The sequence below is a fragment of the Hemiscyllium ocellatum genome, chromosome 25, assembly GCF_020745735.1.
Source record: "Hemiscyllium ocellatum isolate sHemOce1 chromosome 25, sHemOce1.pat.X.cur, whole genome shotgun sequence".
Classification (NCBI taxonomy): Eukaryota; Metazoa; Chordata; class Chondrichthyes; order Orectolobiformes; family Hemiscylliidae; genus Hemiscyllium; species Hemiscyllium ocellatum.
In genome coordinates, this window is record NC_083425.1 from 2,720,409 (window position 1) to 2,743,557 (window position 23,149).

At 42.1% G+C, this 23,149-nt stretch overlaps 1 protein-coding gene across 4 annotated transcripts in view; it reads left to right on the top strand.

Annotated features, from left to right (window-relative positions):
* Positions 1 to 751: 751 nt before the first annotated feature.
* Positions 752 to 23,149, top strand: part of mbtd1 (mbt domain containing 1) — a 79,955-nt gene continuing 57,557 nt past the window's right edge. The window contains exons 1-4 of one of the 4 annotated variants that reach the window (XM_060844673.1): positions 781 to 838; positions 2,002 to 2,119; positions 20,022 to 20,223; positions 22,583 to 22,716. In XM_060844673.1, the coding sequence (XP_060700656.1) occupies positions 2,099 to 2,119; positions 20,022 to 20,223; positions 22,583 to 22,716 (357 nt within the window). In that variant the 5' untranslated portion in view covers positions 781 to 838; positions 2,002 to 2,098. Of the gene's footprint in view, positions 839 to 1,982; positions 2,120 to 16,825; positions 16,887 to 20,021; positions 20,224 to 22,582; positions 22,717 to 23,149 lie in introns of those variants that run through there. The other 3 variants (XM_060844675.1, XM_060844674.1, XM_060844672.1) reach the window with 3 other exon arrangements.

Sequence of the window (23,149 nt, forward strand, 5' to 3'; positions counted from 1 at the left end):
GAGGGGCAAGGTGTTGGGAGATAAACAGGGACTTTATAATGGCTGATGTGTGGTTCAGAATCATGCTGAAAGCACAGATTCAATTCTCCTTCCAGCTGAAACATGAGTTGAAATTGTGGAGAAACTGATCAGGTCTGGCAGCATCTGTGGAGAAAGAAATCAGAGTCAATGCTTCAAATCTGGTGATTCTTCATCAGAATCAGTTAAGATAAATTTGGAAACTAGTTCCTCAACCTGCCTCTGGTGGTGAAAGGCAATGACAAACCCAGTGACAAAAACTGTCAACAAAAATCTGCAGATTTTTAATTCTGAGCCAATGTGTCGAGGTCATGCCACTGGGCAGAGACAGCACACCCAGCGTGCAAATTAAATTGGGAATTGCACAAATTTTTTGGTCACATGGTAATTACCATCCACTGCGGTGCTGTATCTCCACATCTCAAAGTATTACCAAAGATTTTGGTCACAGTGAACTCATATTGTTGTATCAAGCAGCAAAAATTGCTGGAGTAACTCAGCAGGTCTGGCAGCAGCTGTGGAGACAAAGCAAAGTTAATGTTTCGAGTCTATGACCCTTCCTCCGTTTTTGTTTCAGATTTCCAGCACCCGGAAATTTTTTTGTTTTAACTTCGTTGCATGTTTTGTCACGAAATCAAGAAGTTATAAGTACAATACGATATAGTGGGAATAAATAGAGATGTTTCCACTTGTGGTTCCCAAACTAAGGTCCACGAATACATCAGATTGTTACGAACATATTCAACAAGAAACTCAGGATCAAAGTCTTTAACCAGATTGTGGCGACAATGTGGAATATACGACCACAAGGGTGACTGAGGTGAGTAGCTTTGATACAGTTAAAGGGAAACTGGAGAGGCGCACGAGAATATTTAAAAAATGGACAGAATGTATGGTGCGACAATCGGAACCGAATTTTATCTATACAATCTGATACATTTATATCTCTAACCGCACTTCACCTGAAGTGCATACATTCGATTTCTCTTGCAAAAATACTGGAGATTACTTAATAATTGTATCACTAAGATGCTAATAATTCCTGTGATCACTGTAAACTGATTGAAATGCTCCACCTTTACAATGTACTCCAAGGCATCAGAACAAGCTGCGGTACAACTTGTGTACATTTACCAGCGGCTAGCTGGTGCCTTGACTGTGAGAGCCAAGATTAGGGGCAATGTTAGGGGCAGTAGCATCAGGGTTGATAGCCTAATAAACTCTTACTTCTGAAAGGAAAATTTACTTCTGAGTGGTATGGCAGTTGCGTGAAAGTGTGCCCTGGAGAGTCCAGGATCAAAACTAAGCTGACATTGTGGTGCTGTACGAGGTAAAAACAATGACTGCAGATGCTGGAAACCAGATTCTGGATCAGTGGTGCTGTACGAGGGTCTGTTGTACTTCGGGATGCCGTCATTTGACGAAGATGTTAACTGGGGCTATGTCTTCTTGATATGGAGGAACCGGTGTTGGACTGGGGTGGACAAAGTTAAAAATCACACACCAGGTTATAGTCCAACAGGTTTATTTGGAAACACGAGCTTTTGGATCGTTGCTCCTTCGTCAGGCGATTGTCTATAACCTGGTGTGATGTGATTTCTCACTCTGTCTTCTTGATAAGAGAGAGAGAGAGCATACAAAGATCTCAGGGCGAGGTGAACTGGTGTTCAGACAGCTTGTTACTGGGACCTCACCTGCTGCTCCCACTAACAGGAGCACATGTGTCGTTAAAGTTTGATAAGTTGACTGTGATATGTTTACATTCTGAGTGTGGACCTTGGGGATTTGCAATGGAAAGAATGCACACAGATGAGGGCTGGAAACCTCAGGCTAAAATTGACACAGCAGCTCCAATCTGCACATGCGCGCGACCTCTCCCAGTTAAAGGCCCAGGCACCACGTGACTGAGGAGGAGGGGGCGGGGCCGGCGGCGCGCAGGCGCAGTCAGCCGGCCGATATGCTAATTTTGTTGATATTCCGCAGCGGAGCTTTGAAGAAAAACCAGGGGCAGCGGGACCGGGAGCGGGAGCGGGAGCGGGAGGCGGTGAGCCGGAGGAGGCGGTAGGAGAGCGGGGTCCTGATGGAAAACACTCGCGATCTGGTGAGTGCGGCGCCAGCTTTGGGTCGCTGGGCCAGGCGGGAGAGAGGCAGAGGGCCCAGGCTTCTTTGTTGTGAGGGTTACCCAGGCCTCAGGCTTTCCAGGGATTCGGCTGAGGGGCAGGCAACCGCGGTAGCGGGGACTGCAGCCTGCATTCCGCCCAGCCCGGGGAAGAGCCAGGCCCTTGTGGTGGTGCAGCTTCTGGGTCCTCACTCCTTGAGGCTTCGGCTCAGTGTCACTCAGGCGCTGTGCCGTCTCTATAGCGACCGGGAGGCTGGCCTCCAGCTGGGGGGAGGGGGTGGGGGTGGGAGAAGGTGTCAGAGGTTGCTGCGGGCTCCCCACCCACTCTCCTCCAGCCCAGTCAGTGTGATCCCCCCGCCCTGCCCTGGCTTACTGCTCCCCCCTCTCTCTGTGTCCCTAACCCCCACCAGCGCCAGTCCCTCCCCATTCTTCTCTCACCCCTCTTCCCAAACCTTTGTGTTTTTCTTCTCCTTTACCCGCCTGGGTCATTCTTTCTCCACTCAACGGGTCCCTCTTTGTTCCCCTATGTTTGTTGTTGTTCTTTCAGTCTGGTACAACCTGACTGATCACTGCTTTCTCATACTGTGATGTGCAGACATATAATTGGAATCCTATCTGTGATTGAATAGGGATGGGTCATGGGAATCTTTATGGTGTTGAAAACTATGAATGACTTTTGTAGTGCAAGTGAGGGTAACTTAATTCTGTTGATAGTAGGGGCTGATTTTGTCTGAGGTTTATTTCTTTGCTGTCATTATTCAGTCCATCTTCTGCTTCAGTTTTTTGGAAAAGTAACTCTGTGCCCATGAGCCGCTGTTCCCTCGTGTAGATTTATTTTGCTGTAAGCCTTTTGAAGATCTCTGTTGATACTGACTCCACCACAACACAGTGCACTAGAGATCCTAACCGCTTGCTGCTTAAAAATGCTTTCCCTCCTGTCATTGTTGTTTCTTTTGCCCAACTTTACAAGTTGCTGTCCTCTGATGTTTAGTCCTTTCACAAATGGGAATGGATTACCCCTGTCCTTGTTTTAGTAGATTACTCACAATGTTAAAACTTGTATCAAATCTTCTCTAAACTTTTACTTTTCCAGAGCAACAGACCTCACTTCTCCAAACTAGCTATATAACTTAAGCTCTTTTTCTTGTAATAATTATTGTAAACTTTTTCTTTAGCCTTTCTAATGACTTTTGGATGGAGGTTTGCTCGCTGAGCTCAGTAAGGTAGCCTACATCCAAAACCTCAACCTGAGCTCCAAATCTTCTCAAAACTTTGTAATGACTGTATGCGCACCCTAAAATGTGGTCTAGAATTGATTACATCAGTTCAGGTTAAATCAATATTTCTACAGGTTTATCATACCTTTTTGTGTTATGTGCCCCTGTTTCTAAATCCTATAATCCAGAATACTTTGTTCACCACTTGCTCAAGTTGCCATGACCTTCATTGGTTTACACACACATAGTCTTCTTTTCCTCAGCTCCTGTTCCTTATTGAAAATTTGCCCTTTTATATTGCTGCTTTGCACTTCCCTGCAGCATATTTCATCTGTCGCTTGTTGTGCACCCCACCTGCCCCTGCCCTCTTCAGTTTATCTCACTCAGATTATAAAATTTTCTATTTTTTTTGTCATCTACAAAATTATTCTGAGCTTAATGTGATTTAGAATGTGTTGGCTGAAAGGTGGAAGCAGATTTTAAAGTAATGTTTGAAAGTACAACAAATATTCCAAGGAGGAGCATTTGCTGGATCATGGGGAAGAACAGGAGAGTGGTACATTTTAGCTCTTCTGAAGTTTGGAACAGACATGGTGATTGAAGGGCGTCCTTTTTTGTGCTGCATTATTCTTGATCAAATTTGCATACCTTGAGTTGTCTTGTCGCAGAAACATAAAAAATGGATGTAGGGGTAGACCATTTGCTTCTTCAAGCCTTCTCTGCCATTCAATATGATTGTGGCAGGTCATCCAACTATACCTTGTTCCTGCTTTTTCCCTATGTCTTTTGATTTTTTTAGCCTAAGAACTATGTCTGACTTCTTATTGTAAACATGTGCTCATCACTCTGGGTGAAGAAATTTCTCTTTAGCTCAGTTTTAATGGCCTACCTCAGATCTTTAGACTGTGATCCTTGATTCTGGACTCTCTAGTTATTGAAAGCATCTTATGTTTACCCTGCCTAGATCAGTTAAATTTTATAGATTCCTGAGGTGTCCCCTCATTCTTCTAATCTCCAGTGAATGTAGTCCTAACTGATCTGGTTTCTGTTCATTCATCAATCCTGCCATACCAGGAATCTGGTAAAACTTAGCTGAGCCTCTCACCATGGCCAGAACATCCATCCTTCCTAAGGTACAGAGACAAGAACTGCACACAATATTCCATTTCTGATCTCACCAAGGCTCTGTACAATTCCAGCAAGACATTTCTACTTCTGTATTCTAACCATCTCGCTAAGAAGGTCAACATACCTTTTCCCACCTTCACCAACAGCTGCACCTGCATGCTAGCTTTCAGCAACTGGTGTATGAAGGCACTCCAGTCTCGTTGCACCTCCCTTTTCAAATCTATTGCCATTCAGGTAATCTGCCTTCCTCTTTTTTGTGACAAAAGTGGATAACCTCCTACTTATCCATGTTTCATTGGACTTGCCAAACGTTTGCCCACTCACACAACCTGCCCAAAATCACACCTAACAGCTTACGCAGCAATTGACAGTAATTGGGGATTCATCCAGAATTGAACTTGGAACCTTTCACACATCATTGTACAAACTGTCACCAAGTGCGAATCATACCTTGAGACCAATGAACCAAATTATGTTAGAACATAGAACAGTGCATCACAGTCCAGGCCGTTCAGCCTATGATGTTGTGCCGAGCAGTTATCTTAATCTAAAGTCAACCTAACCAACACACCCCTCAATTTACTGCCATCCATATGTTTGTCCTGCAGTTGCTTAAAAGTTCCTTCTGTCTCTGACTCTACTCCCACTGCTGGCAGTGCATTCCATGCAACCACCACATTCTGTGTAAAGAATCTACCTCTGACATCTCCCCTATACCTTCCTCCAATCATCTTAAAATTACGACCTCTCGTGACAGCTATTTCTGCCCTGCGGAAAAGTCTCTGGCTACCTATTCTAACTTTGCCCCTCATCACCTTGTACACCTCTATCAAGTCACCTCTCTTCCTTCTTCTCGCCAGTGTGAAAAGCCCTAACTCTCTTCGTAAGACAAGCCCTCCATCCAGGCAGCATTCTGATAAATCTCCTCTGCACCGTCTCGAAAGCATCTTCATCCTTCCTATAATGAGGTGACCAGAAGTGGACACAATATTCCAAATGTGGTTTAACTAGGGTTTTAGAGCTACAGCAAAATCTCATGGCTCTTCAGCTCAATCCCCCATTAATGAAAAACAAAACACCATACACCTTCTTAACAACCCTATCAACTTGGATGGCGATTTTTGAGGAATCTGTGTACATGGATCCCAAGATCCCGCTGTTACTCCACACTGCCAAGAATCCTGTCTTTAAACCTGTATTCAGCATTCGAATTTGACCTTCCAAAATGAATCTCTTTGCATTTATCCAGGTTGAAGTCCATGTGCCACTTCTCAGCCCAGCTTTGCATCCTATCAATGTCTTGTGGTAGCCTGCAACAGTCCTTGACACTATCTACAACACCACCGACCTTTCTGTCAATTGCAAACTTGCTAACCCATCCTTCCACTTCTTCCTACAAGTCATTTATAAAAACTACCAAGAGCTGCGGTCCAAGAACAGATCCCTGCAGGACACCACTGGTCACCGACCTCTAGGCAGCGTACTTTCCATCCACTACCATTCACTGTCGTCTTTCAGCCAGCTAATTCTGTATCCAGACAGCCAAATGTCCCTATATCCCAAACCTCCTAACTTCCTGAATGAGCCAACAGTGGAGTGCCTTATCAAATATTTTACTGAAATTCATCTACACCACATGCATTGCTTGACTCTCATCAATTTGTCTCGTCACATCCTCAAAGAACTCAGTAATGCTTGTGAGGCATGATCTGCCCCCCTCAAAGCCATGCTGGCTATCTTTCATCAAACTGTTTTTCCAAATAGGCGTGAATCCTATCTCTCGGGATCCTTTCCAGTACCTTGCTTACCATGGAAGTAAGGTCTATAATTCCCAGGAATTTTCCTTTCTTGAACAGAGGAACAACATTTGCCTCCCTACAATCATCTGGTACTACCCCTGTGGAGAGTGAGGATGCAAAGATCATCGCCAGAGGCGCAGCAGTCTCATTCCTCACTTTCCGTAGAACCTTGGATATATTTGTTCTGGCCCTGGGAACATATCTATCTTGATGCTTCCCAGAATTTTCAGCACATCCACTTCCTTAGAATCAATCTGTTTAAGCCTATTAACCTGGTCCATAGTGTGCTCACAAATCAACAAGGTCCCTCTATCGTGAACACTGAAGCAAAAATCTCAATTAGGCCCTCCCTATCTCTTCAAACTCCAGGTACAAGTTCCCTCCACTGTGGTCATTTTCTTATTCCTCATGCACATATACAATGTTTTTGGGTTTTGTCTAATTATACCCGCCAAGGTTTTTCTGTGCTTCCTCCTAGCTCTCATCAGTCCATTTTTGGGTTCTTTCTTAGCTACCCTGTAATCCTTTAAAACTGTGGCAGATCCTTGCCACCTCAAGCTTAAGAGGAGAAAGTGAGGTCTGCAGATGCTGGAGATCAGAGCTGAAAATGTGTTGCTGGAAAAGCGCAGCAGGTCAGGCAGCATGCAAGGAACAGGAGATTCGACGTTTCGGGCATAAGCCCTTCTTCAGGAATGAGGAAAGTGTGTCCAGCAGGCTAAGATAAAAGGTAGGGAGGAGGGACTTGGGGGAGGTGCGTTAGAGATGCAGTAGGTGGAAGGAGGTCAAGGTGAGGGTGATAGGCCGGAGTGGGGTGGGGGCGGAGAGGTCAGGAAGAAGATTGCAGGTTAGGAAGGCGGTGCTGAGTTCGAGGGATTTGACTGAGACAAGGTGGGGGGAGGGGAAATGAGGAAACTGGAGAAATCTGAGTTCATCCCTTGTGGTTGGAGGGTTCCGAGGCGGAAGATGAGGCGTTCTTCCTCCAACCGTCGTGTTGCTATGGTCTGGCGATGGAGGAGTCCAAGGACCTGCATGTCCTTGGTGGAGTGGGAGGGGGAGTTGAAGTGTTGAGCCACGGGGTGATTGGGTTGGTTGGTCCTCAAGCTTAAGTAAGCTTTCTTCTTTGTCTTGACGAGAAGGTCGTCTGCTCTTGTCACGCAAGGCTCCTTCACTTTACCATTGTCTCTGTGGGACAAAGTTATTGAACACTCGCAACAAGTGCTCTTTAAACAGCTTGTTTAGTAAAACCTTAACTTTTGTTTTTGCTTATAATAAAAGCCGTTTATGTAACTTGTCACGCTTGCAATTGCATTCTGAGATCATGAAAGGAGTGAAGTAAATAGAAGCAGGATGTTACGATATTGAGTTCTATTGGAAATATGGACCCATTCTTGCATTTTGATGATGACTATGGATCAAAGTTGCATTCAAGTCTCAGCTGTGGGCAATACTTCAGCCTCCGAGGATGATTCTGAATCTTCTTTTCTGTGCAACACTTTTCTTTTTGAGTTAATGACTGATATAAAATTAAAACTGAAATGTTAATCTTCGTTGCATGAGCCAGTGTCTGAAAAGAGAGAAAGAAGATCATGTTTGGTGTATTCCCAAATGTGGCTATAATTGTCCATAGGTACATGTTATCTTAGAAACCTAGGAATAACTTCTGGGGATCAATGGTAACCAGAAACTAAACCAGTTCAATCTTCACAACAATATAGAGTAATGACAGATATAAATGATATTTTTTTTTCTCAATCCACTGTGTACCATGCTGTGGTCAGGAGTGTGCTGGACTCCTTAAGACTTGCTTGGGAGCTCCGTTTAGGGACAGAAATCTGCTTGATTGGTCTCCAAGACTTTGAGCAGAACGTCCTCCAGCATTAGCACAGGGTGGCTGCAATTCATTTGCCTTGAGTTTACAGGACAGGGATAGGTCAACAATTCTATTGACCTACAATTCAGCCTTGCAAACTCAAATTTTAACCAAGTAAAGTGCTGCAAATTCATGGCAGTTTTCTAATGTCTGAATTGCACACCATCCTGACTTTGACATATCAGAGTATTCTGAATCAGTCCCTGAGTTTAAAATTGTGGGAGCAGGATTAGCACAATGACTTTGGCAATTCTGAGGTGGCTGACCACTATTCCAGGGATGGGCAATGTGTCCTAAGAATGAATAGGCAGAGAAAAGTGAAATATGGGCCATATGCAAGTCTGTGCTGTACTATTGTGTTCTATGGGGAGGTGATGGCCAGTGAGCTGAACGTTTAATCTGGAAACCCAGATAATTTTCTGGGAACTCAGGTTCAAATCCTGCCATGGAAGATGGTGGAATTTGAATTCAATTTGGGGGAAAAAAGAATCTGGAATTACGAGTCCAATAATGAGCATGAAACCATTGTCAATTGTTGGAAAATCCCAAATGGTTCACTGATGTCCTTCAGGTAGGGAAACTGCCATTTTTACCTGGTCTGGCCTACATGTAACACCAAACTCACATTGGTTGACTCTTGACTGACCTCTGGGCAATCAGGGTTGGGTAATGAATGCTGGTCTATCCAGCAATGCCCTTGACCCATAACTGAATTTAAAAACAAGCTAAATGCCATTGGACAATTGTCTCTCTTCCTCCTTTTTCACAAATGCACGTTTTTAAAAAACCTTGAATCATGTTTGGTAAGCTGATAGTGGTTAGCTTGAGCTTGAGCTTGTTGTGAAAGCCTTTGTGATGTCTTTCACCACAGGCAACAGTTCTCCTTGTTCTCAACTTCAAATAAAAAAACTACTGTTTGACTTTGTGACTGAGCTGGAAGGTTGTGGCTCTGGCAGTGCTGCTGGTGTATATCTTTAAATCACTTCCACCATGTGATCTGGCCTTTCCTGGGGAAAGTTGAGGGAAATTAATGGGAGAAACTGCTGCAAGTACTCAGCAAAGCAGACAACACTTAGAGTCATAGAGATGTACAGCATGGAAAAAGACCCTTCAGTCCATGCCGACCAGATATCCCAACCCTATCGAGTCCCACCTGCCAGCACCCAGCCCATATCCCTCCAAACCCTTCTTATTCACATACCCATCCAAATGCCTTTTAAATGTTGCAATTGTACCAACCTCCACCACGTCCTCTGGCAGCTCATTCCACACACGCACCACCCTCTGTGTGGAAAAAGTTGCCTCTTAGGTCTCTTTTATATCTTTCCCCTCTCGCCCTAAACCTATGCCCTCTAGTTCTGGACTCCCCAATCCCAGGGAAAAGACTTTGTCTATTTACCCTATCCATGCCCCTCATAATTTTGTAAACCTCAATAAGGCCACCCCTCAGCCTCCGCTCCAGGGAAAACAGCCCCTGTGAAAAGTTAATGTTTCAAGTTGATGACCTTTTGTTGTCTAAACTGCTGACCACCCAACTTGGTCTTTTGGTGATATCTTCAGGTGTTTGTTCCTCTTCCCTTTAAATTTGCTAGCTCCACCCCTATCAATAACACACAATTATTGACCCCATCTTTATCTGTAAACATCATCTCACCTCTAACCTCCTTCACTTTCAAATCTTGTGAAGTGTTTTATAAAGCAGTTTCTGTCAAATACCTTCACTTAGGATTCTGTTCCTCCCACTATAAAATACATTTCTCACAGTTAAAAATGACAACTTGTGACTGTGGCAAAGAAACACAACTTTCTTTATGTCCTCCTTAACCCACCTGGAGCATGCTAAACCCCCATGACCCACCGACAACCCCCATCCACCCATCCAAAAGCATCATTCTTGACTATCTGAGGGTGGAGGACTGGTGCTCTGGCAGTGCAGGGGAACTGATGATGGCTTCTCTTACTCCTTTGATATCACTGTCTGTGACCATCAGTATAGTATCGGTGAACCCCTTATCTCGCATCCAGAGCAGGACATAAGTATTGGGCAAAAACTGTTGTGTTTTGTTCCTCTGCACACTGCCAACTTCAACTCTTTTCCTGGCAACTTTGACAATAAACCAGACTATTTGCAGTCTTTGTCGTGTTTGACTCTGCAATGAGCGTCCTACCATGTTTCTCTGCCATTACTAAGACCACTTGCTTTCTCGTTTGTAACTTCACTTGTCACAGGTCATCTGCTACACCTTCAATCGTGTTTATTCCTGTGGCCTTGAGTTTTCAAAGACTTCGGTAGTGGAGTAGTCATATTCTCATTGTGCTGGTAATTTGCAATCGCAGGCTAAGGCTATGTGGACATGGGTTTGAATACCACCGTGGACGTTAGGTGAAAAGTCAAGCTAAGAAAATGTAGAATTGTTGATTAAGCAATCTGGTTCACTGTGCTTCAGGAAAGGAAATTTTCTGACCTTATCTGCTCTGGTTTCCAGTGACTCTTGACTGCCCTATGCCCCTCTAATCTGTTTGAATCAGTTCAAGGAAATTAGGAATGGGCAAAAGATGAGCCATAATGGGAAGATGGTCTCTCTCATCTAAATTTGAGGCTATCCAAAACTCTGCTGTCTTGTTTGCCTACCGTCTTTGTGCTAACTGAACTATACGTCTTGATTTAAAATTCTCATTGTTCAAGGTTTGTGCGAAGATTTGTAGCTCGGGTGCTCGTTGTTGTGGTTCTGTTCGCCGAGCTGGAAGTTTTTGTTGCAAACGTTTCGTCCCCTGGCTAGGTGACATTATCGGTGCTTTGGAGCCTCCTGCGAAGCGCTTCTTTGATGTTTCTTCCGGTATTTATAGTGGTCTGTCCTTGCCGCTTCCGGGTGTCAGTTTCAGCTGTCCGTGTAGTGGTTGGTATATTGGGTCCAGGTCGATGTGTTTGTTGATGGAGTTTGTGGATGAATGCCATGCCTCTAGGAATTCCCTGGCTGTTCTTTGTCTGGCTTGCCCTATGATAGTAGTGTTTTCCCAGTCGAATTCATGTTGCTTGTTGTCTGCGTGTGTGGCTACTAGGGATAGCTGGTCGTGTCGTTTCGTGGCTAGTTGATGTTCATGTATGCGGATTGTTAGCTGTCTTCCTGTTTGTCCTATATAGTGTTTTGTGCAGTCCTTGCATGGTATTTTGTAAACTACATTAGTTTTGCTCATGTTGGGTATCGGGTCCTTTGTTCTAGTGAGTTGTTGTCTGAGCGTGGCTGTTGGTTTGTGTGCCGTTAGGAGTCCTAAGGGTCGCAGTCGTCTGGCTGTCACCTATACAAGGTATTCGCCAAAAACGGATACCCGCGCAACTTTATCAACAGATGCCTAAGAGACAGACCACGGAACGAGGACATGCCACAACCCAAAGGACTAGCCACTCTACCATACATCAGGAGCGTTTCAGAACTGACAGCCAGACTACTGCATGTGGAATATCTGTGCCTGTGTAATTCTAGGTTCTGACCATGCCCAATTTTAATCGCTTCACCATTGGTTGCTATGCTTTTACCTGATCTCTAATCTCTGGAATTTGCACTTTGTGTCAACCTCACTGTCCTCCTTTTAAGGCATTCTCCGGTCATCTGATCGAATACCTCCATGTCTTTGCTTCTGTAATATGCATTGGAAGTGCCTAGGGACATTTTCTTCTGTCACAGGAACTACAAATTGAAGTACAAGTTGTTGCCAGATCTGCTGAGGTTTGAGGGTGACATGTCATTTTTTTTTCAGCAAATTTGCTGTAGGTTAGCGTTCTTGGATCCTGGGAACAGGCCACTCACCGTTATGTTTTCATGAAAGACTAGTGGCCTCATTTCATACTTCATACTATCCTGTCAAATATAGTTCTTCAAAATTTCAGAGCTTGGAAATAGGTGACCCTGAGAATTGAGGAAGAAATGTAATGGCCCACAATCTACTGTCTTTTAATAAAATAGACAAAGTACCACATTTACTTTTGTAAATGAATATTTTAAGGATAGATGTGATATGATTTCTCCTCCCTTAGAGTTAGTTTAAAATGTGTTAAATGTTAGGAGAAATTTGTGACCAAGGCCGATAGCTACAGTGGAGTTATATCAATTTCTGTATCTTTGCATCTCCTGATCAATAGCTTGATGGTCAAGTGATGTTTTGAGTACTGTAAACCTGGATTGGAGATTATTGCTGTGCACAGGCAGTGAACAGGTTGGAGAGGAAGAGTGACTCATAGCGAGCATTTTGTGCATGCCCTGGTTCTTCTGCTGACTGTTCAGTCTGTGTAGTCTTGCTAATGTCCAGTTATTTTGTGCCACTGAGCAGATTATCCCTTGTGTTGCAGTGGCCTATCTTTTTAAAAGAAAATTCAGCGAGATGGTTTCTCGCTTCTGATTTTATAGTGAATTCTGGAACTGAGTGGAAGGGAGGTTTCTTTATCAGGTGCTCACTAACGTATTATCTGATGAATCCAAAGTTTTCAATGCCTGTATTAGATATTTAGTATGTGGACGTTTTTGGGGCAAATAATTGCTTTTGTGTGATTTTGCACTGAAATGCTGCTGTGTTTCTACATGTCTGACAGCTCGGAGATGAATGATAGAGCTGAAGGAACCTGAAGTTCTTCTTTTTGTGCAGAAGTGTGTAACTTGCACTACTTTGCCTTCTGCTTTTTCATTTATGTTCCCTAATGCCTTATTCAGGCACGTGATTTGAGTCTGACTGTGGAATTTGCCACAAGGTTTTTTTTTCTTTTGGCGAATTGTTCGGAGGTGTGAGCACCACTTAAGTGAATACAGAGGGCAGTTTGAGCGCAGGTCAGCTGAAAGCTTTTATTTTCAGCCAAGCTGACTTGAACTCCCTTGTGACTTTACTCGGAGGCTTTTGAATCAGAAATTTTTGCTGGATACTTGCTTCGTAGCGCAGTGTGCAATTTACTCATAAAAATTCAGACAGGCTCAATTTGAGACATTAAAAAATAAAGAATTAAAAATGGTCACTGAGCTCTCACTAATGTTGTAATAGAATCATAGTCAGTCAGCATGGATACAGACACTTCGGTCCATCTCATCCAAGTTCCCCAAACTAAACTAGTTCCATTTACCTGCATTTTTGCTCATATCCCTCGTGTACCTGTCCAAACATATTTTAAATGTTGTAACTCCCTCCATCTATTACTTCCTGTGACAGTTCATTCCACACACTTACCATCTCTGTGAGCCAGTTCACTGCATTAACTTTGTAGACCTTGTTAAAAATCGCACAACACCAGGTTATAGTCCAACAGGTTTAATTGGAAGCACACTAGCTTTCGGAGCGACGCTCCTTCATCAGGTGATTGTGGAGGGCTTGATCGTGACACAGAATTTATAGCAAAAATTTGCAGTGTGATGTAACTGAAATTATACATTGTGTTAATTTTTTAATCAGTTTTTATAACCTGGTGTTGTGTGATTTTTAACTTTGTACACCCCAGTCCAACACTGGCATCTCCAAATCATTTGTAGACCTTGGGTACCTTGTCTAGTTCATAAATGCATATATGTTTGACCATCTTTGTTCATATCCTAATTCTATCAGCCTGATTAGTTGTAGTCTCTCATATGACTCAGAGTATCTTAATCCTGCACTTTTCAAGACAGTACAATTCAACATGACTTCTTTCCCCAGGGTCCAGCTCATTTATAATTGGCCGTGCGCAGGTGTATCCAAGGTAAAACTTGAAAATGGTTAAGTAATTGACTGACTGAAAGAGAGGAATCAGATTCTGATATTAATAGTATTAATGTGGGTCTGGCCAACGTATTGAGGGGTATGATTCAGAAATCTCTCCTGGGGGCTCTGGATACTGATTTGAAAGCACAGTTTTGCAGATGATCCCAAACAAAGGCAGTGTGGAATGTTTTTTAGCATGCAGGTTCCATTTGTCATCCAGTGTAGGTCATGCTGTGTTTGTTGACTATTTGAAGGATGCCCTTGGGTATTGTGGGATTGGGAGATAAGGTAGGAGTGACCGCGTTACTTGTCCTGAAAAACAGGTCAGTGTTTACAAGGACCAGTTTTGATGCTTATTCTGTTTTCCCTTGGTGAACAACTGCAAATTACTAGCTGAATGCAAAAGTGGATTCTGGTCCATGGGGCACTGGCTCCTGTACTGGAGGATATGGGTGCAATTCCAAATGGACAGTTCTTACATAAACCATACTAGGGCTAATGTTCTAGCCAACCGCACATCGAGGGAAATAAAGAGGATTTTAAATTGAATAGTGGGGATAAGGATCAGATTTGGAAAGATGTGGTAATTGAAATGGCCAAAGAGATACGGTATTAAAAATGATCAACTGTTATAGGATAAGTCAACCAACAGGTAAGACTGACATTTATGAAGAGAGCAAACAGATTAAAACTAAAGGCACTATCTCAATGCACGATCCAAAATGTTAACTTCACTTTCTCTCCATAGAATGCTGTGACACCTGCTGAGTATTTCCAGCAATTTTAGTTTTGTAACAAAGTAAACGTTGATTTATAGAAAATGAGACTGAAGAATTGACAGCAAAAAATAAGAAACTGAGAGATAAAAAGAACAAGCATTTTGCATCTGTCTTCAGCTGGATGCTGCAAGTAATGTATCAGACGCAACAATAAATAAAGAAATGGAAGGGTATGAGACATTGTGGTAAACTAGAAGTGGCAATTAGTAAGGTGTTAGAACTGCGGGCTGAAAAATGTCTGGGTTCTCATGGACTTGTTCCTATAGTTTCAAAAAAAGACTGCTGAGAAAGTTAATGCATTGGCTTTAATTTTCCAAATCTCCCTTAATTTAGACAGTCCCATTAAATTGTAACAAAGCAAAAAGAGAGGGAACAGAAAGGAAACTGCAGACCAGTTAGTATAACATCTGATATTTTTTATATAGCAAAGCCAGAGAATAAGTTCAAGACCGAGTCAATCTGCTTTTATGAAGGGGAAGTAGTGTTTGACCAGTCTGTTGGAATTTTTTGATCAGGTGATGTATGCTGTGGATAAAAAGGAATTAGCAGATGTACAGCATTTAAATTTTCAGAAGGCATTTTGATAGGTGAAATAAAAATTCAAGATTGGATCAAAGATTGGCTGGTTAACAGGAAGGAGACAGTGGGCATAAACGAATCCTTTTCACATTGGCAAGTTATAACAAGTAGTATGCCAGAGTGAACTCTGCTGGGGCTCAACTGTTAATGATTTTATTTAAATGATCAGAAAAAGAAAGTAAGGCATGTTTACCATTTTCCTGATGTCATCAAGATAGGTGGGAAAGTAAGTTGTGAAGATGGCACAAGGATGTTAGAAAAGAAATTTCATAAGCTGAGTGGGTGGGCAAAAATGTCCCAAATGGAGTATAATATGGGAAAATGTGAAATTGTCTGTTTTGGCAAAAAAGTGGCATATTATCCAAATGATAAAATGCAGAGGGTAATTGGTGTTCTTGTACATGAATTACTAAAGATTAATTTGCAATAACATTAAGTAATTACAAAAGCTGATCGAATTTTATCATTGTGTGAATAAGTTCAATTAAACAGGGTATTGTGAGACTATCTTGAGTATTGTGCACAGTCTGGTCTCTTTTTTTTAAGGAGAGATGTAAATGCATGAAACTAATACTTGGAATCGGCAGGTTGTGCAATGAGGAATGGTTTATGTACTAGGCTTAACTTCACTGGGGTTTAGAGGAGTGACATTGTCACTTGATTGAAACACAAAATAGAACATAGAACATAGAAAAATACAGCGCAGTACAGGCCCTTCGGCACTCTGTTGCGTCAATCCAAGTACACTTAACCTATACCAGCCCACCACCCTCCATAAGCCTATCCAATGCCTGTTTAAATGCCCATAAAGAGGGAGAGTCCACCACTGCTACTGGCAGGGCATTCCATGAACTCACGACTCCTGAGTTTTTTTTTAACAGGATAGATGTGGTGAAGATATTTCCTTTGGGAGAATTTAGAACTATTGGTTGTCCCTTTAAAACTGATGAGGTGCATTTCTGAGCTTGGTAGATGCTTGTGAAACAAGTGGACGAAAGTTTACTGGTGATCGGCAGGAGTAAGGATTTGAAGTTACAGTGAGACCAGCCACGGATTAGTTGAATGGCAGAGCAGGTTTGGAGCTAAATGGCCAACTGCTCATAATTTGTTCATACAATATCATTTTGTGGGTTACTGGTCTAGTGCCAGCGAGCACAGTTTCACACTGCTTCATTCAGCTTTAGTCATTTGTTTTAATTCTCTGTATGGATTGGTAGCATTGCTATGGGGCAGTAAGTACTTGTTTGTGATGTTATTTGGAACCTGTCACATTAGGTAATGATCTCCTTCAGTGAGCAGATCTTGTGGAAGCTAAGTAAACACACTGTAATCACAACCTGTTGTAATATTGGAGATTTGTTTCCGTGTGCATGTTCAAAGGCTGTGAAGTTTAAACCTTTGACTCACTTTGGTTCAGGTTCTGGGTGTTGTGACATTGAGCCATGAAACTAATTGGGTGCCAAGTTCATACTGCATGAGCTCATTGTGGGTGTGGCTGTTACCATTGATTTTCGGCGATGAAAAATTATCTAGTATTTAATTGCTGTCTGTGAACCCCTGTGAAATGTTTTGAATTTCATGACGGCATGCACCAGGCACGATAGAAGATATCTCTGGGTAACTTGTATGTTCTCGTGGAGCATTGGAGTATGGGGTGGAATGGTATGTGGTAGAAGTTCACATGGTCAAGAGAAACTATTTGTTTATAAGAATCCAAGTCAGGGGTCCCTGCTCAGGAACACTGTCTGGATTCTGCATGTAGTTCTGGTCGCCAAAACACAAGGTAACTTTTGCAATCTTGAAGGTGCAGAGAAGAACTTCAAGGTGGACAGCACCCCAGGTGAACAGAACAGGTAGAAAAGGGGTAAGTGGTTACCAGGCAGAGTGGAGGAAATGAGGTAGTGCAGGAGACTCTGGGCATTCCCCTCCGTGACAGACCATTTCAGTTAATGTAAAGGGTGACACTTCTTGAATTATAGTCGTAGGACCTGGGTCCATGACATAACAGCTGCTTCTGCTATGCACAAGTGGTGGAACAAAAATGGCAGAGACAGTAAGATGGGATTCATTAGTAAAAGGGCAACAGACAGGCATTTATGTGGTGGTAAAAGAAACTCCAGGATGGTATGTTGCCTCCCAGACTCAAAGATGTGTTGGCAAGTCATTCTGAAGGGGCATGGTGAATAGCCAGTGGTCATGATGTGTATCAACAATGTGTCTTATAGGGCCTCACTCCTTATTTAAACCTATGATGTTGTCTGACTTCTGAAGTCACTTCACCTGATGAAGGAGCAGCACTCCGAAAGCTTGTGTTTAAAAAATAACCCGTTGGACTATAATCTGGTGTCATATGATTTCTGACTTAGTTAAACCTAACAAAAGAGACTTGGATTATTACTTGGACGCCGTTTGGGAGGGTTTAACCTAGAATGGCAAAATGATGGAACCTAAATAGAAAGACAGGGGGAAACCAAGGGGCAGTGGATAGGCAAGAGCTGTTATTTGAGGATCACAGCATGATTTAAAACAATTTTTCCTTGCTGTCTGTTCCACAAACAAAACCAGAAAGATGCTTGATAGAAGAAATTAGGGATAATATTAGATCCAAAGAGGAGACATAAAATTGCCAGAAAAAGCACCAAGCCTGAGGACAGGACACATTTTAGAATTCGGCAAATGAGGACAAAAATACTGATTTTTAAGAGGAGAAAACTTGCAAGGAACATTATAAACTTTCGCAGTCAGTTTTTTAAAAAAAAAGTGACAAGAAAAAAGATAAAGAAAAATGTAAGTCCCTAACAGTCAGAAATGAGGGAAATTGAACGAAGACAGATCAGAGGAATTGAACATAAACTTTCTTCTGTTTTCATACAAGAAGGGAAGCAAGGGTGAATTGAAGAAAATCGCTATTAGTTTTTTTAAAAAAGTGCTTGATGGAAATCAATGGGGTTGAAGGTTGTATACGTGTAGACAAACAGTGTGAAGCAGATGCAGTACAACATGGTTAAATGTGCAGGTATGTATTTCAGTGTGAGAAGCAGTGTATTATTTAAATGGTACTAAATTGGGAAATGGGATACACAAAAAAATCTTGGTGTTCTTGGACACCAGCCAATGAAAGTAAATCAGTAGGAATAGCAAGAAGTTAGGCAAATGTATATTGGCCTTAATTGCAAGAGTTAGGGATGCCTTACTATAATTATATAAGAGTGAGGACTGTAAATGCAGGAGATGAGATTAGAGTGTGTGGTGCTGGAAAAGCACAGCCAGAGGGAGTGCAGCAGAAGTTCATTTGGTTGGTATAGGGATGGCATGGTTGGTTATTCTATGAAGAGAGATTGTTTTGACTGGGCCTGCATTCATGATAGTTTAGAAGAACAAGATTGAAATATGTAAAAGTTTTAACCTAGTTATGGTATACGATCTAACCTGGTTGCCAAGTCTAGAATGAGGGGTCACAGTTTCAGGATACAGGTTAAACTGTTGTTTCGGGTTGCAATGAAGAAAGATTTCTCCATTGAGGATGTAAACCTGTGGAATGTGCCATCACAGAAGACTCTGGAGGCTGGCTTGCTGAGTGTGTTCAAGAAGCAATTGATTAGTCTTTATATTTTTAAAGACACCAGTTTTGGAGAGAAAATGGGAATGTGGTGTGTTGGTGGAAGATTGGCTGTGATCATATTGAAAGCAATATGTATTCGAAGGGCTGAATAGTCTACTACACTTAGCTTCTGTGTTATGGGTGACTAAATTAGATTCAAAAGTTGGAATATTTAATTTTGAAAATGTTTTAAGATTTTTGGGTGAAGGTGGACATGCATTACTTGAACTTAAACTTCAACTGGTTGACAGGGCATAACTACAAATTGGGAAAGTACAAGTACTTATTCAGATTGTGAAAAGTATCATATCAGATGGATAGGGAAGAAGATGGCTCTGGAATGGTTTGTGATAAGCTGATTGAGCTCAAACTATTAGGGAAAGCTCCAATTTATACTTTGATAAGATACAAAACAAATACTTTGTTTCTGGAGTGTTTTGAATGTGAGCTTCTACTGTAATTCCTGGGCAGAAATTAATCATTTTGGAGGGGAACTCCTGTTATCAGGTTCTGTCTTTTAAGAAGTTCTGGTTTTATTGTTGGGATTGCTTGGTTTCAGGAGCTGGCTTCTGGAGGAAATGGGGGTTGCCTATGCTTGGAATTGCAGGACCAGCCACTGAGCAGCAACTGCATTGACAAATGAAATGGACATCGTTCAACTTGTAATGTCAGTTTATGCAGATTAATGATCCCAGAAAAATTAGTGACGAGATTATGCATTTTTAAGGTGGATGTGGGCGTTGTTTCATTTAGCTCTGCTTTTGTTCAGTAGTTTCTCTAAATTTTAAATTAATGGCAGTTTGGGAAGCCTTAGGCTGTTTGTATGTTTTAGTATGTTAAGGTGACCAGCTGTTTTTTTTCTGCTATGATTTAACCAAGGTGTCCTGCAAATAAGATGCTTTTCAACATGATGGACAAACATCACAGGAATTAACTGCCTTTTATTACCCTTGTTCACACCAGATACCAGCTGAGGTTCAGGGCTGCCACTTTCCTACTGCGCTGCACTGAGGGAACAGAAATGGAAGATTCGATCACTCCATGTGCACCCAGCATCCTTCAAATGTTGATCTCAGTGACATTGTGGAGTTGGGAAGCAAGTCATTCAGTCTTGATAAATAAACTCCCAAACAAAATGTACAAAAAGTGCCATCAACTGTGGCGCCTATGTAAAAATGTTTGTAATTTCTTTACAGACTGAGCACTCTCCACGGTCAGAAAGGAAGAGGAGGGACTCGTTTGGAATGTTTGACGGTTATGACAGTTGCAGTGAGGATAGCAGCAGCAGTTCGAGCTCTGATGAGAGTGAAGAGGAAGTTACCTCAATACCAGCTAGTCTCCCACTTATCAAAACCAATGGACAAGTGTACACTTACCCTGATGGCAAATCTGGAATGGGTCAGTATGTAGCTTTGTTCTTCACAATAGTTAATCGTTCGATTCATCTATATTGACATGAGACAGCAATATTCTCTTGTTATCCTGCCTGAAGACGTCTTGGTGGATAGAGTTTTCAAAGTACCACCCAAGTTGTGATTGATCTCAGTCCATTTCATTTGTGTGAAATTTTCCATGTGTCTGTTCAAAATGTGTAATAGGTAAGATTAGCCAAACGTATTCAACAAAAATCGTCCGTTTTCAAATTTCCGAGAGCTGTGAACCAGTTCGATTGCCCTGAGATGCTTTGAGCATGCCACTAGTTTGACACACATGTAAATTAAGAAAAAAGCTAGACTAGCATCGCAGGAATTGGGTGACGTAGAATCCTGTGAGTGCAAGGATGAAGAGACTTGAACAGTTTGTTCTAACAAGTGGAAGTAGAGTTTCAACTCCATTATCCTTCCATCAATGTGTTCCGCACTCTCTCTAGCACACTGACCTCATTTAAGAGCAAGGAGGTTGTGTTGAATTTGTTTAAGACACCTGTTCAACCTGATCTGGAGTGCCTTGTACAGTTTTGTGCACAGTACTCCAGCCGAGATCGAACTTGTCTTAAACAAGTTCAGCACAACCTCCTTGCCCTTAAATTCTGTGCCCCTGTTAAAAATCAAGACTAGGATTCTGTATGTTTTGTTAACTACTTGCTCTACCTGTCTTGACATCTTCAATGATTTATGCATTCTCTCTGCTATTTGGGGTAGCACTTATTGAAGAGAGAATTTTTATAGCGTCTTTAATGATCCAAGTATATTACCCCTGCTGCCCCTGGCCCATGATCATCTAGAAGGACGTGGACAGTAGATACAGCACAATACCACCCCCTGTACCTTCTGTCGTTGGGTCAAAATCCTGAAATTCGCTTCCTAAGTTTGGAAAGGTGGCTCGCCACCCCCACCTCCGAGCACCTCGGGATGGGCAATAATTGCCGGCCAGCCCGCCGGCCGGCCAGCCCGCCGGCCAGCCAGGCAGCCATGTCCATGAACCACAAACGAATATTTTTAAAAAGCCTTGCCCTTCTCTCCATTGACCTTTTTTTTTATCTGTTGCCTTTGTCTGATCCACCAATTTTAGTTTTATATTTTCTGACTTGCAGTTGATAATGTTTTCAAGTTTTGTATTGTTGTAAACTTGGAAATTGTTCCCTACTCATCAAGATTGAAATCATAACCTCAGGAAAAGTGGGGGTTCAAAAACCAACCAATAGGAGCTCTCCAAACTTTTCAGCCCAAAAAGCCATCCATTGATGATTGCTGTCTGTACTGTCCTTCAGCCAAATATCCATGTCAGACTGACCAGTTCATTGCATGAGCTTTATTTTATTGCAAACTTGTTGTGTGATACTATATTAAATGCTTATTGGGTGTCAATATACACCACTCCAACAGTATTCTTTTCCAACTCTTCGTTAACTCTTCAAAAACTCCCTTTTAAAAAACATGTGAAATCTCTTCATAATTAACACATCTTTCAATGGAAGTATTAACTGCATCCTGAACATGTGTTTGTTTGTTTCAGGAGGTTGCTCTATAATTGGAGTTAACTTGTCTGGTCAGTCATTGCTGGGCTAATCCTTGCAACGTTTTAAAACACAAGTGTTACATTTGCAATTCTCCAGTCTGCTAGTACCATCTGAGTCTATGGTGATTTGAAGGGTTGTTGACAATGCCGATGTAATTTCCACTTGTTGATTAGGACCCTTAGACGCATCTCATCCAATCCTATTGGCAAACTATTCAATACAGCACAGTGGCTCAGTGGTTAGTACTGATGCCTCAGAGTGCCAGGGACCCAGGTTTGAATCCAGCCTCTGGTGACTGTCTGTCTGTATGGAGCTTGCACCTTCTCCCCTTGTCTGTGTGGGTTTCCTCTAGGTGCTTTTGAACTCTTGCTGAGATCCGAAGTATGTAGTTCTCGGCATGGATACATAGGAGGGTTAAAAGGTAAATGCAACAGTGAATTGATGGTTTAAGAACAATGGTTTCCAAGGAGTTGTGAGCAATATTTAGGCAGCTCATTTCAAATCATGAAGTTTATTAGAATCTGTTACCCGTGTGAAAAAAATGGGTTTGAAGTTAATTCTAAATCACAACTGCACTTTACTTTGTGCTTTTTAACCTGTCAAGGCTGGACTCAAACTGAGGAAGGTTTGAATTTCTTCCAATTTTCTGCTGCTGGATAACTTTCAGTTTCTAATTTGTTTATGAAAAATGATCTGTAATGTATTCACCATGAAGTGATGAAGCAGTGACTGATGGACTTACTGCAGTTTCTGGTCATTGCTTTTGATTGTTCTCTGGTTCTGTGCTGTCTCCATTAGCCACCTGTGAGATGTGTGGAATGGTTGGTGTGAGAGATGCTTTTTATTCCAAGACAAAACGATTCTGCAGTGTTTCGTGCTCCAGAAGCTACTCATCAAACTCGAAAAAAGCCAGCATTTTAGCCAGACTTCAGGTACTACTTGGGTCTTCTGTATTAAATAAAACAATGATCGTTTTCACTGATTTTCAAACAACACCTGCAATTTCAAATCTTTCTCTGAGACTTTTCTTTGACTTCAGTGAAATGGAAGCTCCAAGGAGAACAATTCTTTGTTTGAATGGGAGCAAGATTTTGGGCTATGCAGCTCTATCGAGTCAACAGAGCCTGTTTTTCTAGTTTGGCTTGCAATTGACTTCCGGGCTGCTCTGAAGTTTCCGGACATGCACTTTGCCCCATTAGATGGTGGTAAGAGTGAACAGTTGGTTTAGTTTCCCAACGGTATTCATGAACTGTAGCTAGAATTGCTGTTCTTGTCACTGAAGATGTCATACGAATTATAATTTAAAATGGCACGCAACTATTTAACAAATTTCTCTTTTTATAAAGTGTTGTTTTGTTTGCACTT